Source organism: Haemorhous mexicanus, chromosome 6, assembly GCF_027477595.1.
Source record: "Haemorhous mexicanus isolate bHaeMex1 chromosome 6, bHaeMex1.pri, whole genome shotgun sequence".
NCBI lineage: Eukaryota > Metazoa > Chordata > Aves > Passeriformes > Fringillidae > Haemorhous > Haemorhous mexicanus.
The window spans coordinates 57992156-58008063 of NC_082346.1; the positions used below are offsets into that span (position 1 = coordinate 57992156).

Here is a 15908-nt window from a genome sequence, read left to right on the forward strand (position 1 = left end):
CCCGCGGGGGGGCGCTGCGTGCGCTGCACGCGCCAGCTGCCCGCCCTTCTATTGGACGGCGGCCCTTTCAACCTGCCCGGCAACCATTTTCTGACTGGCCGACGAGCCGAGGGGGCGGGGCTACGGCTGGTCCCCGCGGCGCCGCCCAATGAGCGAGCCGGGAGAGCCGGGGGGCGGGGCCGCGCGCCGGGCTCGCCCAATGGGGGCGCGGGCGCCGCCGAGTCCCGCGTTCTCCGGCGCGGCGCTCCGGGGGCGGCCCCGCCCGCGCTGCCGGGGATGGCGGAGCAGCCGCGCCGGGCTCGGTCCGCGCCGCGCTGCTTCTCCCGCCGCTGTCGCCGCAGTTTGCGCCGTGAAACCACCGCGGAGCCACCGGCCAGTCCGCACCCAAGCCACAACCACACAACCACTCCCGCTCCACCCCCCCCTTTTTTTTTTGTATAAACTCGCAGTCCGTCTGTGACCAAAACTACCAAATTTCAGTAAAAGGCACGCCCTGGGCCTCTACAGAGCAGCGTTCCTACAACGCCCCGGTGCCAGGCCTCTTGGGAAACGAGGCGCACACGTCTCCCGACCAGCCCTAGAGCTACGTCAAACATTGCACAATTCTCCCATGAATATTCTCTTGATTTTTTTTTTTTCTTCAAAGATGAGGTGGTTTTAGCCATGCTCAAACCTCATATTTGCTTTTCACGGGCATTTGCGTAATCAAGTTATATTGGCATGAGCGTTTGTACAAACCAGATTTCAAAATCTGACATTGAAGTATTTGCAAAGATCAGTTTTGATCCTTTGTCGAACCCTGCCATGGGTTGGTTACCTGACGCATCCCCTAAAAGCTGCTGGATCTAAACCCATCTCTGGAAGACCCAATCTCTAGGACATTAAAACCAAACAAAACTCAAGGACATTTGCACATACAGGCTCCTACATGGACAGCGAGCACAGACGAAGCTCACACAAGGTTCCTTGTCAGTCTCATAAATACTACAGAAACATTTGCAATTTTCTGGTGGATACACTACAACTTCCAGGAAAGATCAGCTGCTTTTTGTGATTATTTAGCAAAGGAGATTTTTTTCTTTTAAACCCTCAGGTCCAACAGATTTTAACCCTCCTGTCTACTGATGGGCACTCGTGAAGGGGTAGGAGTGTGGAATGGGGGAGAAGGGCTGAGACAGAAAGCCAGAGGTGACCCCCGTGGGTCCCTTGCTGAGGACAGGGGGATTGTCTCTCCAGGCCACCTCTCTCCTGCAGCATGATGCCCCCAGTTCCCCAGCCACAGCTGTGCTCTGACCTCACTACTGGGGGTCACGGAGCACAGAAGGGGAGCGAGTGCTGCCATGAGAAGCACTAATGAATCCTTTTTGACACGCTGCCCGAGCTGTGTCACCTCCCCGAATGGCTGAGGGTGACACCCCGACCCCCATGGTCCATCTGCTGCAGCAAGTGCAGGACCAGTGTCAGCTCTGAGGGGGAGGAGTGGACCAAACACCTCCCCCAGATCCCTTCCTTCCCACCACGCACTGTGGCTTAAGTGGAGGAGTAACTCTTCTGAGATGTTCAGGATTCTTCTGTCTGCTAAAGTCAACCAGGGACAGCCAGGAGTGTTGCACCAGGACCGACCCCTGCCATCTGCTGGGAATTATCTCCAAGGAATAGACACAGGACAGGCATTCAAAGGTAGCTGGTGCAGAAGGGACGGATCTGGAATCATTATGTCTAATGTGGAATATAAAGGGGTAGTCTAACTAGCAGTACCACCCAAGTGTCCCCATACCTTGAGCCTTGCAAGATTAGGTTTTGTAGACTTGATCCCTGCTTGCTGAAAGTCTATGACCTCTGGGCAGCCCTGCAGCACCAGTACAGTCCTGGACAATTCTCCCTCTCCAGCTCAATGCTTGAGTCTCTGGTACAGCAATTCTCCTCCAGTCCAGCAGACCTCCCAGAAGGACACCAACACTGGTCACCCTGCTCTCCTCACTTGCTTGAGTGATTAACCTGAAGTGGTCAGCTGTTCTGTAAGCAGTTTTTGTTCTGTGCAGTAGAAAAGGCTGAATGTGCCTTCTATAGTGGCTGTTCTAGAAAGGTCAGTTGTTTAAAGCATGATCTGACAAGAGCTACAGCAAAAAAGACCTGGAGTTGTTTAAATGCATGCATCAGAACTTTGGATTCATGGCTTAACACCTGAAGTTAATAGAAATGACACAAAATATGGTGATTATTTGCAAAGGGTTTGGTCACTTTTTTGCTTGTGTAAACAGTGGGATTCACATAAAAGAACTGGAACCTCATTTAGCTTGGCAATATTTAATGTCTCAAGTGCTAGAGGAGCCATGCTTGTCTCACACAGTGAAGAATTCAGAGGGCTGAGCTCACACATAAGGTCTTTCTTGACAAAAATCTTCCTTTAAAAGGTCCTTACATTCTCAAATGAGGTCATGTTCTAGGAGTCTAATGCTCTCCCATTTTGAATTGAACTAAGCTTGAGGCAAACCAAGGATTGTATATGATTTTTTAAAGCTTTAAACATGGCCTTTCAGTATGACTGTACTCACTGCAGCAGGCCAGGATGCCCTTCTCACGAGCAGCATATTTGCTTTTGCAGCAAATTTCACATAAACCAGGAAAAAACACAACCCCCAAACCGATCAAGGTCTCTATATAACTCATCTGAAAGGAATGCTGGGGGTTTGCTACTTTTTCTTACCTTCATACCCAGCATCTATTCAAAAATACAGTTCCAGGAACACAGGAACTAATGAAGACTGCTTTCCTATGGATTTATGACTGTGATTAATTACTCTGTGTCTAAGGTATGAGCTCTAATTGAAGCCGGTCTCATGCCTGGAAATTTGTATCTCTCCCTTATCTGGATTACTAGTTATCAGTACAGAATGCTGTTTTCTTCTGGTATCTCCACACTTGGAAACACTCTAAAAATCTAGTGACTGTGAGATCTGATGGATTTGATTGAAATGAATTAGCTGTTCTAAAGCTGAATGGCAGAATGATCCTGTTATTCCATCCTTCCATAGGGAAGTGAGAAAGGCAGAGCACACTGCACTAAACCCTGGTTAGTTTTAACACCTCGGTGGTAAAGCCTCTGTGAACAAACTATTCCTACACTTACTCAAGTTTATTAGAAAAAACCATGACACAAGATGGTTATTACAACACCTTACTGAATATTTCTCAGAGTAGGAAATTAGCCAGTGTTCTCTTTTGTCAAAAGAATCACAATTTACAAGAAAAAGCACTTTCCCCCTATACCCTTCAAACAAAGCAGAGGCAAAAAATGATGGTACTGAGCTTTAATTTAAACAATTAACCATTCAACAATTTTGTCTCAAACTTCAGACAGTTCACTGGATACAAAATAATCCAAACACCCAGTGCTTTCCATATCTAGCCTTTCTCTCAGTAATGATTTCAAACACAGAAAAATGAACGGGGTTTTTTCTTTAACAAATTAAACTCTTTTTTGAGTTTTGATTTTTTTATCAACATACCCGCTCTTCCCTTTGGAAGTCCTGTTTTGCAAGCTTGCACAACTCCAGGCTGAAGTTGCATTACTTTTTCTTGATTTCCCTCCAAATCTGTAAATGGAACATGACAAAACCATATACTATTTCCTTTGCTGCAGCATTTTACTATTGCAGTACATCCTTGCACTACCCACTCCATGGGAAGCTCCGTGGGGACTTCCAAATACAGCATACAGTGGGATACAATTTCTGTTTAATTCTGGTTTTGCAAGCAGTCATATAATCACCTGTATCTTCAATTACTCTTCCCTAAAAAGATGACAGGTGAAATTACTCAAATGTTTCCCTAGCAATGCAAAGCAGCCGCTGGCATTAGGTTTTCCTGTTGACATGTTTGTCATGCATGAACATCTACCACAATAATTCTTCAGGACATAAACCACTCATTTTGGGGGAATGTTGGCTAAGCAAATGAATAATTATTGGGGTTTTTTTAAGAAAGAGCTACCATACAAGCTTAAGAAAATTGTGTCAAATAATAAAATTATTGTATTTTTCACTAGCTTCTTTTTTTTTCCCTCCAAAAAAAGCATTACAAACATCTAAAATAAGTTTCTCTCCTGATAAATTATTTGATGGGATTTCACCTCTCCATGAAAACCCCGTGGGGGAAAAAGTAGGAAAACTAAACTGTCAACTTTGCAAGAGACACCAAAAGAAGTTCAGACAATCCTTGCAAAACCTTGTATTTATTAAGGCAGATTGACAAAAGTACGCATGTTCCCAAGATGTTTATTTCATTTCTTTGAAACTTGGTGGCTTTGTACTCTTAGTATTAGTCAGAGTGTGAAATAACACTCATTTAAGAACTGATGAGCAAACAAAATTTGTCATCATCAGTCATGGGGTTTTTCTGCATATGGGACTACATCCTAGGCCTGAGACACAAGCATATTTTCACTTTGAACAAAAGTAATTTTTGAAAGCATTTTTATTTGTCTTATCATGGATGTCAGAAAGCAAATGTGTTGGGTTTTTTTTATTCTAGCTTTTGACAGTTCATTTACCTATAAGGGAATATGGAATAAGCTGCAAGACTGTAAAGCAGTCATACAAATCAATATTCTGAGACACAAAAAAATCCACAATGGTCTGATAATTACAATATTAAACTATACTCTCAGTCAATTTACAATAATGCCGTTTAAAATGCTTACTAAAGTAGCCTAGACATACCCAAGACTTCAAAAAAGTCTAAGGACAGCTTTGAGAACAGGTAATTCCTGGTGAGTCTGAAGTCTCAGCTCATGTGTGAATCCCTAACCTGCTCCAGGCTGAAACCCTTCACTGCTGTGCCTCCAAGGCAGTCTGCTCAGGAAAGGTGCTTTTTTAATTCAAAGACCTGATTCTCTCTTCACTGACCAAATTTGTCCTTTAGGCAGATACAGCTCTGGTCGTAGAGACGGGTGATGTTTTTTGCTAGGCACACTTCCAGAGCTGCACAGAGGGAGGGTTAAAAGAAACTAACAAACACTACACCAACAGAGAAGCAATAAGCAGACAAGCCATTGTTACAGCAGCCTGGATCGTTGTTGCACTTCTTGCAGTGTATCTGATCTCTGATTTTCTGGCAAGAGAAAAGGAGAAATAAAACTACAGACACAGAAGAAGGGCACAGATACTCACTCAGTGCTACCTGCAAAGGAAGCAGATTGGATATTAGCTATGTGCCTGACAGTGCTTGCTGTGCTGCAAGACTACAGCCCAGTGCCATCAGCAGACCAACAGCCCTGTCTGACACACGGCACTGATGCTGTGCAAGCTCCACAACTCTTCCCTAGGAGCACAAGAGAAAAAAGGCTGCTAGGAGTGGCAGCAAAATCTGTCAGAAACCTTTCCTAATTCAAGAAGCTACGTTTTTTAAAAATTTCCCATTTACACGTAGAAATTAAGAAATTCCCCATCAGCAAGTATCATCTCTCAGCATTTGTTGTAACAGCTCACTAAAGAAATGAGAATAGTAGTTAAAAAATAAAGCTTCTTTTTTCTTTTATTTTCTTTTCTTTTTTTTTTAACCAGGAGAAGCAAAGCATGAGAAGCTGAATTAGACAGAGACACATTATTGAAGCAATAGGGAGACAAGCTGATTTTACAGACTGGTCTCTGCAAAGTCAGACCAGTTGTAGGCACCCAACAGTTCTGCATGGTGACTGTGCAAGTTTCAGCAATACCAATTCTTATACCTGCTGAGCCAAGATACCAGACTTGTAAGAGCACATAGGATTTGGCATAAGTTTTAAGAATGTAATAAAACAGGATATATATATTCTGTTTAAATGCTTAACTCCACAAATGCCTACTTACCTAACAGCTTTCCTGTTATGCCAATTAGACTCTATAAATTGTTTCAAGTAGGCACAGCTTCCTCAGTAAAGGAATGCACCCAGCTAGATGAAGTATGGAGTTATAAATACACACATGTGCATTTGACATACACAGTTTAACAGTTATGAACAAGTTATACTGATTCCTCTCTGTAACATGTAGACTGATGCATGCTAAGGAGGTGGGGAAGAGCATTTTTAAGATACCTTAACATGAAATTGCTCATTTAATGAAAATGGATGGTGTGGGGGCAGAGGGGAACACGCACAATTGCTCAAACCTGTGGGTTTTCAACACAGGTCAGAGCAGTTTTGGAAAAGTTTCCCAGAGGAACAGAAGATATTTAGTTATTCCAATCAATGCTGACGTTCCCTTTAAAAACTGAAACTGTTCTCTGTTTTACCCTAAGGAATCTACTTTCCAGTTTCATGGTTCACACACAGAAAAGCATCAAGAAAAATTATACCTGCAGATTTATAATTTTTGAAAGAATTTCTGATACTGCAACAAACACTACCACATAAGCCAGCTTTATTTCACTGTGAGATATGCCAGTTTTTATCTATATTTGGATCCTCCTGAATCAGCATCTATAGCTGCAGTACCTATAAGTGATCTCTCAGTTAAGGCATGGGCTTCTCTGTGGTCCAGCTGTATCCTACAGACTGAACTTGCAAGTGCCTATATGCTATTTCTTCCTTTAACATGAAGTTATTAATCAAAGTTTAACTACAGCAATTACAAGTTATCTTATGCCAAATTTAATACAAGGAAACATCTTCTAGTTCACTGAAGACTCACACAAAGTGCATGGTTTCAGAAGATGGAGCCAATACACATTCAACTGTTGAGTTTGCAAAATTTAGCTAAATGATATCTTTCCTCAAAGCAGATGATTCTAGAGCACATAAGCTCAGTGGTCTCCTTATTCTTGAAGTGATACTGAAATGTTCTTAACACCCCTTTGGCACCTCCACCTTCAATCCCCTTTCCAGGTTTGAGAATGTGCATCGTAGGTAAGGTCACTCATGGGGAGGCAGAGCCTGGCACACAGAGCAAGGTTCTCTTTTCTTCTTCAGCAACTGGCTTGGCTCAGAGCTACAGAAAACAACCACGTTACTGACAGATGTCTTCCCCTGACACAGCCATGGCCCACATATTCTAGAAACTAATCTGTATTTTCCCCCTTCCCTACATCCTGCTAGCTTGGGGCTTTTCCCCAGTAGCAGCTTCTGATGGGAAACATTTGTTATTTTATAATAAAATCATAGGCTATACTCAAACTACCCCTTTCCACCCAAAAAAGTCTCCTAGAAAGAAGATTAGTTATATACACTCTAAACCAAATGTGCTGGAAGAAAAGACCACCATCCCATGTTGTATTACATTTTTTGTTATTAAAAAAAGCCAAGAGGAAAGAAACCCTTGGTAAGAGTGGAGCATATTAATTACGATAAGACATCATGACATACCAACCAGTGAGACTTAAAGGCCACTAATAACACTTTTTGTAGTAATTAGTGCAAGGTAGTTATCCCATATAAACAAATATTTGATGGTAGACTCCAATGATAAACAATTCACTTGATGACATTTACATATAAATACACATAAATAAAAACCTGCATCATTTAGGTTTGTAGTTAACAAAAAAGCATGGTCTGAAATGAATTAAATGTAATTGTGTCTAGCTAGATCAAAGATCTTCCTATAATGATACTCAAATATGTGGAGTATGAAAAGCATAAATGTACAATTCTCAATTTAGTAAAGTACTACTCTATAAAACAGAATCATGAAAACAGCTCTTACATTTTAATGCAAAGTATAAAATTGCATATTTACATTTACATACACTTTACTGAACTACATCAGGTAGCTCATGGTAAAAAAGCATCCCTTTTTGAAAATCTTGCAAAAAATACATCAACTGCAGATATGATCCAAAGTTACTAAGTTAGCAGCTGACATAACATCTGTAGTAAAAAATATATTTTAGGAAAATACCTGGAAAAATCTAAACACCAATAAACACTTTAAAACTATTTTTGAAGTAAAAATTGTAGCAAAACCCAGAAGATGCTAGCAAGGATAACAAGAACTATTGCATACTGCTCTTTAAGAGCCATGTAGGGACTTAAAACAGAAGCAGCAGGTATGGTAGGAGTTTTGTGGTGTAACAAAGTGGAAACTGGAGGGTAACATGAAACCAGTTATCCAGCTTCTCTCTCTGTTATTACCATTTTTATGGGAGAAGTGTAAGAAGATAAGAGAATCCCTCTCCCTGAGGATATCCTCCATCAAAGGCTAAAACAAACTGGTGAAAGGAACCCAATTTCAAGAGCCTTGGACCCCCAATGTAGAAACATTTACCATATGTACTTACAGTTCAGTGGACAATAAATCAGATTATTACACTACAAGTTGCAGGTTAACTTTAAGAGTTAACACTATTTTGCAATATGAAGTGCTTCTTAATATATGTATCTATATAATATATAGATATTTGCAAAATACGTGTGCAGATTTGATAGAACAAACTGTGGAAATTGCTTTCTCAAGTCTTTTCTTCCCATTAACAGATCTTTACCTCCACACAAGGAGGTTCAGGATTCAACAAGGATTTCCACAATATGATCAAGGTCATTAAGATCAGATTTACAATTAGAGTTAGAAGCTGTATTTGTTGGAGAAGAAAATGTTTCAAGACTATCACAGTGTCCCATTTTTGTGTTGCTTATCATGCCAGTTAACATAGTATCAAGATCATAATAAGAATTGTCAACTTCTGAAAACAGATCTTCAACAGTATTAGGACTTTTATTCTCCAGTGTCTCAAATATTTGATCTAAAGATTTTTGAAAGTTTCCTTTATTTTCTTGTGGGCTCTCCATTTCCCACACATTGCTCTGCAGGTTTCTTGGTGCTTGCACTGCAGAGGCTGTTGACATAGTTTCTGAACTATCCTGTGCCTGGTCACTCTCAAAGTCTTTATTGAGAGTACCATAGGCTGTACCTTGCTTTCCCTCAGCTTGATCCCTAGATGAACGACAGAGGATATCTGTGGAAACAAGACGATCCAGGGATGCCTGCCCTGTGCTCTGAGTATTTATCATCTGCCAAGTCCCATCTTGAGTCATCTCCTCTTGGATCTGCCGTACCGTGTTGGCGATAAGTACCGAACGACAAAGGTTGGGTTCCACCAGCATGTGACACAGCTGAAGTTTAACCAAGGACATATCTAAAAGTGACTGCCGCTGGAGATTGTAGGAAGGAATAGCCTTAATACCAGCCAGAGTGCCTTCAATATCTTCTTCACCATCAAAACATTTCCTCTTTAATCCTCGCACAAACATTGTGTCCTGTTAAAAAAACCAAACAAAGAAAAAAAATCATGTACAATATAAACAGTTCAAGACAGATGAGAAAAAAAAGGTACTAAAAAAGAGAACAGTGAACTTTAATCTTTTATTAAAAAGCAAATTCTTTAAAGATAGAAACATCAGAATTGTCATACCATGTTCTAGAACGGCCAGTGTGGTACAACAGGGGTCAGGAACATGTGGACCGGGTCCCAAAGATGACATTCGGGAACCAGGGGTGAGCAGGTCCACAAGGCATGGCATCAGAGAGGGCAGGGGCTCCCAGCTCCTGGCTCCCACAAGGCATGGCATCAGAGAGGGCAGGGGCTCCCAGCTCCTGGCTCCCACAAGGCATGGCATCAGAGAGGGCAGGGGCTCCCAGCTCCTGGCTCCCACAAGGCATGGCATCAGAGAGGGCAGGGGCTTCCAGCTCCTGGCTCCCACAAGGCATGGCATCAGAGAGGGCAGGGGCTCCCAGCTCCTGGCTCCCATTGAGCTCTGCACTTGATGCAAGCCAGGAGCTGCTGCCTCGCACAGAAGCAAACATCTCACCAGCTGCATTTCCCCTACTGCAGAGGCAGTTTCTCCTTGCTTCTCCTCAGTTTCTACTGGCATGATTTTGGAAATAAAAATACAACCTGGCAAACCATTTTTAAAAGATTTGATCTCTCCAGAACATTAATATGCCTAACAGAGTAACATGAAAAAAAACCAACCCATGGGCAGCACATGTGAAAAGATTAGCTTATTTGGCTACAAAGAGAGTAATATCTAGATTTGTTCCATGTAATTTGAGACACTCAGCAGAGGTGCCCAAAGCAGTCCTTCCGGTTCCCTTCCTTAGGTGAGTAAGTGAACTGAGTAATTCCAATAAGAACTAGGCAGTCCAGTAAGGACAGTCACAGCCATCCTCTGTATGGGCTTCTGTATTCCTTTCCCACTTGACTGTAAGACAGGAATTAGGTTCACCAGCTAAAAATACACAGGGTGCATGGAGGCTTTTCAGTATTCACACCTAAAATCACTTGCTTTACAAGGGGCACCTCTCAAGTACCAGCCTCAGCTCTTCTGAACTGCACTAATTTTGACAACAGTGCCCCATGCAAATATTGCAGCTAGTCCCTTGGAATACAGAGTAACTTTTTTTTTTTTTTAATGCAGTATATATCACTTCTTTAAGTCTTATAAAAATCGGGCTGCAAATGAAAGCTGATACGTGACCTTTACATTTATGGTTTTTCCTTATCTTCCTTCTAAGTCTTCTGTCCTTAGAATTCCTGTTTGCCCACTATTTGGGGGCTTTTTTTCAAGGTAGTGACCCAAACAAAACAGTTTTTCAACTACAAGCTGAAAAAACCAAAATACGATTGCAGTGTCTTTCTATATAACCTTCCATTTTCCTTGATAAGCCCTAAACTCTGTCTTGCTTTTCTGGTTGCTATGGTACATTCAACATATTTTCAAGGAATTCTCTCTCAGCTTTTTCAGAGACACTAAAAATCCACCAAAGGGCAACAACACTGTTCCTTTCAAAATACATCACATGCTTATCTAGTGCGAAAACCTGGGGATAGCACAGTAGCTAGATAAACACTCAGTATGCCTCTGTACAACACTTGTAACATTGCTGTATATATCCATGAAATAACCTTCATTGGGATTTGCCAAGTCTTAAAAGATTTCTTTCTGCTGAAGGTACAAAACTCTTTAGAAATCATAATGTGCAGAGACTACAATATAGAATAAACCTGGTCTTGTAGAAATTTTTCATAACTTCTTAAAAGCTATCCATGGATTAGCTATGTATTAAATACTTTGGACTTTTCCTCCAAAATTTTATCCTGAAATCTAACATATTTGCACTACTCCTATTTAATACTTTATATTGTTGTTGCTCGACAGTTCCTTTTCCAGATTTTTAGACATTCCTGCTAACTTCCTATCAGAGGATATCCTATTTAATTTTTCCTACACTTCTATGTACAGTAATTTCTGAATATACCCTTCCTCCTCCTTGTGAAACAACCTCTAGAAACATCTTTTGGGACTGTTTACAAATCATGTATGTTTACATCATCAAACATTAAACACTGTGCAGAAGCTGTTTGAAGCTTCTTTTATTTCAACTTACATTCTTGTGAAGAGTAATTAAAACTTCAATTGAATGTTAACCTGGTTTCATACATCTATAATTTGGCATTTTTATGCCTTCTAAGGCATACCAACAGAACAGAACACAAGAGAAAACTTGAAAACCTCAGTGCAGCATCACACACATTTGGGCACCTAGAAGCAGAGGAAAAACATTTATCTATTCTTAAAGATAAACCTTTGACAGCATTCACTGAAGTTTTTTAACACTTGCTTTCAATTATTATCTTACATCATAAAGCCAGTTCTCTGTCATCCTGTCCTCGTGACTGCACAGAGCACCAGGTTACGGTTTGATTTAAGATGCAAAAAGTGACATACCAGGAATTGTGTTTGATGCAATCCTTCCTCTTCTCCCATGCTACTGAGCAAGAGTCCATGCAGCAAAAGTGACAGCACCACCTGCCAAGCACAGGGAAGCAGGATGTCAGGCAGGGACAGGAGATGCAGAATAAGACAGTTTTCCTTCAGTATCTCTATCCTGTATTATGTGAGCATCATTCCCACAAACATGAATAGTACTATTAAATCAAATGCACAATTAGAGCACAATGTGATTTGCCCAACAATGCCCCCAAAATCTGCAGCAGGAGAAAAATGACAGTTTAATTCCAAGTCCTAGGCTATTGCCCTGACCTTTGGAGCAGCATTTCCCTTATACCTACAGCTTTGCCACTTAAAGAGCAAACAAAAATTTTTCATATGAACATTAAAGTGTACACAAACAAAAGGTAATGAAAGCAAGTCTTCCTTACTTTTATTACAAAACTATAGCTTTCACATTTGTGGTAGAAACCCATGTGTATCTCTGTAGCATCTAGAGAAAATGAGGTGGCACAAACACAAAACTGTAACAGCAAAACATGAGAGAATTTTCCTTTACCAGCACAGAAACTTTATGACTAAGATTTACTTAGCAAGATGACAATAATGAAAGTAATGACAGTAATTAAACTGCTTTAACAATAAAGGCTGAGTTTTTAAATCCCATTTAAAGCATAAAAAGATTTGATATCTCAAATACAACTTCCCATCACATGCAACAATTCCCTTAGCTACTGAAATGAAAAAGAATGCTGTTCCAACAGGCTACAAAAACGTTTATAATAAACTATGGAAACAATTCAGATACTTTTCTAGACATGTCTGTGCAGTACAAGACAGTTCTGTGTCTGCAACTGAAGTGCATACCTGGAAAAGAAACAAATAAAGAGGATGCACATGGACATCTGTTCTTATTTTCTGTTTTGTGTAGTAATAAACCATTTTTCAAGACTGCTTGCTCTCAAATGGAAGGGGAAGAAGGTGAATGACAAACGACTTGGGGGTGGGAGAGCAGAAAACATGTTTTTTCTCAAGAAGCTGCATACTCGTTAAAATACCACAATGGGAAAGAGAAACACCTTTAACATTCACAAGCCAAAAACTTTTGACTTGATCCCAGATATTCAAACTAAATGATGTTATGTCATGGAAACTGTATTTCAAACAACTCATAGTCTCTTTTTTTTTAATGGACTGAGCTCACAGCAACTTTAGAAACAGTGTCTCAAGGCATCTGAACTACAACTTCAGTCAGACACCACATCAAGTCAATAAACTATTTCTTATTTCTGGCATACACTTTATGACACTATAAAAGTTCAGAAGTTTTTGCTCCCCAGGTACACTTTGAACACATTCTATAAATGAAAAGTGATCTCTCTGAGAGCCTGTGTCTGGTAACTATTTGAATCCCAAAATTTCTACTTTATTGGAGGTGACAAGGGCATAACGAACATCCAACAACAAACATCCCCCCACCTCCTGTCAAGAACTACAGGTAAGGATGGTGCAGTCATGAGAAAAAGAAATTTATATTTGGTATGTCTGACAATTTTAGAGGGAGAGACTCTGTATAAAACCCTTTTTGGTACATCAGAGCAAGACTGCTGCTGCTTCAGAGTCAAGGCGTTCAAAATCCCCTGATGATTTCAAGCAGCACCTTTCTCCATCCAAGAGGCAGTATCTAGATGAGCTACATCATCTCCTTTCTTCCTCTGCTACCTCAGTGTCATGAGCCCAAACTTTGTGTATTCAACTAAACTGCTGTTTGAAACAGCTGTGCAAAAAAAAATGTTGTCAAGGAGAAAACATCTAGCAGCAGCACAGTGCACTAAGGGAAAAGGAGTTTTGTGGGTTTTGTTGTTTTGCTTCTTTTTATAAATAGTAGCACAGCATTATGCAATTCATTACAAGTTTTGCTTTTAGGATCAACAAATTCCCAGTCTGCTTTACAAAAAAGGTGCTTGAAATTTGATTCAATTCTTATTAGAGCATCAACTTAAGATATTTCAGGTTCACTCAATTTGGACTCATAGTGATATGCTGCCAAAGATATAGTTAAGTACTTAAGGGAAAAAACTGCTTCCCACTAATTGGGGTTACAGAGAAGATAGGGAATTTCAGCAGTGCTTATCTTTAGGAGAAAACAGACAAGACGTACCTAGACCAGTGCTGGAAGTTCAGTGAAGCCCAGTGCTGCTTTTTGTACAGCCGTAAGTACAGTGATGATGGTTAGCACGGGAAAGCAAGAAGGGGCCCGTATCTCCCTTCTACCACTCTAATCCTCTCTACTTCAACACTGGCTTTTCTAAGAACCGTGGGAAGAAACCAAAGCTGTGTATAACAGTGGAGAAAAAGACAGAAAGAGAGCTACTCCTCCTCTTTAGCCATGCACGTGCGCCCATATGATGGTGTCGAGGCGTAAGGTGGGATACAGACACAGCAGAGGGATGGTAAGGCCAGAAGCATCGCTATTCAGACTGGAACAAAGGCCCCAATAAAGCACTGGGGTCTGCCCACCCCGGGGGCGTAGGGGGCTGGCAGGCACCTCTTCGGCACTCGAGGGATTTGGGAAGGAGTTCCAGCACCCGGGGAAGGGCAGGCTGAGCAGATGGGGCAGGAGCTCCTGGAAACGCAGGTGGGGGCCGGGAGCGCTGAGGAGGGGGAACTCGCATAGCCGGGGGGAGAGGCGGGACCGGGGCGGGGAGCGAGGGGGAGCTCCCCGACAGTGGAAGGGCAGGGGAGTGCCCGGGAGAGGCGCGGACGACGAAGGAGCGCAGCTGCTGAAGGGACCGAGCGAAGACGTGCGGGACGGGCCCCTGTCCCGCTGCCCCGGCCCCCTCAGCGCTCCCGGCGGTTACTCATCGCCCCGCGCTCTCGCCGCCATTTTGAATCGATCTCGTCCCTTCCACGGGTTCCGCCGGCACCGGCTTCCCGCGGATCCGACCCAGCCCAGCCCGACCCAGCCCACCGTACTCACTGCCTTGCCACTGCTGTCGCCGGCGCACGCCCGCCACGAACTCCCGCTCGGCTCCCGCCTCACCGCCACCTCCGTGCCCGAGGGACGGGCGGGGCCAACCGGCCCCGCCTCCCCCCGCCCGCCATCTTATTGTCAAACCCCACAAAGGGACCCGCGTCCGCCGGGGGCGGGCCTTCCCCAGAGACCACGCCTACCAGGGAGCGGTGGCGGCTGCTATTGGCTGCTGCCAAGTTCTGCAGGCGCTGGTAGCCACTGCGATTGGCTACAGCACCCGCCTGTCCAGCCCTCGGGCTCCACCCCCAAAGGCGGTGGGGTTGCCATGGCAGCCGGGCCCTGCCCCTCGGCCGTGAGAGGCTGAGGGAGGCGGGGGCGGGGGCGAGGCGGCGTCGCCCCGATTTCAAATCGCAGCCAAGGCCCCGCGGTGCGTCTGGGCTTCCAGCCACGGGCTCCGGCGGGAACAGGTTCAGACCTGGCCGCACTGCAGCCCGCGGGGAGCTCTGGTGGGGGAGGGGATAGCCGCCCTGGTCCAGGCTCTCCTCGCCGTCAGGCGCCACTTCCCTCAGGGCCGGGGAGGCCCGGAGCTGCGCCCCGCTGCGCCCCGCGGGCTGACAGGAGGCCTCAGCACTCCATTAGCAAGGCTTGTGGCATTTCCTGTTCGGGCCCGGCCGCCCAGCCCCGGGTCTCGCAGTCAGAGAACCTGCGTGCTGGGGGCAGGGGTGATGCCTCACACCCCGCAGGGAGCGGCTGTCTGAGCACGAGTCAGCAGGGAATGCCCAGGTGGGTGAGAAGGCTGGGGGCATTCTGGCCTCTATCAGGAATAGTGTGGCTAGCAAGACTAGGGATCGTCCCCCTGTGCTGAGTACACCTTGAGTGTTGTGCCCGGTTCTGGGCCCCTCAGGTCAGGAAGGCTATTATGGTGGCTGGAGTGTGTCCAGAGAAGAGACCAGAGCTGGTGAAGGGTCTGGAGAACAAGTTTTATGAGAAACAGCTGAGAGAGCTCATGGGTGTTTAGCCTGGAGAAGATGACGCTCGGGGGGACATTATCACTCCACAATTTTCTGACAGGACGGTGCAGCCAGGTGGGGTTTGGGCTCTAGTCCCAGGGAACGAGTGACAGGGAGGGAGAACATGGCCTTAAGCTGTGCTGTAGGGAGTTTAGGCTGAACATTAGGAAGAATTTCCTCACAGAAAAGGTGATTAGGCACTGGAATGGGCTGCCCA

General features: G+C 43.8%; 1 protein-coding gene across 3 annotated transcripts; it reads right to left on the reverse strand.

Moving 5' to 3' along the window:
* Positions 1-4458: 4458 nt before the first annotated feature.
* LOC132329400 (cell division cycle-associated protein 4-like) lies at positions 4459-14835 on the reverse strand. Of its 3 annotated transcripts, XM_059850476.1 has the most exons (4): positions 14688-14805; positions 13869-14041; positions 11705-11785; positions 4459-9232 (listed from the first exon to the last, which is right to left on the reverse strand). In XM_059850476.1, exons 3-4 carry the CDS (start codon positions 11741-11743, stop codon positions 8477-8479), a joined length of 795 nt encoding a protein of 264 aa, XP_059706459.1. In that variant the 5' UTR covers positions 11744-11785; positions 13869-14041; positions 14688-14805; the 3' UTR covers positions 4459-8476. The 3 variants fall into 3 exon arrangements, with proteins under 3 accessions (XP_059706459.1, XP_059706458.1, XP_059706460.1); XM_059850475.1 differs by lacking the exon at positions 13869-14041 and having other exon boundaries at positions 14688-14835; XM_059850477.1 differs by lacking the exons at positions 11705-11785; positions 13869-14041; positions 14688-14805 and adding an exon at positions 9388-9523.
* Positions 14836-15908: the final 1073 nt, after the last annotated feature.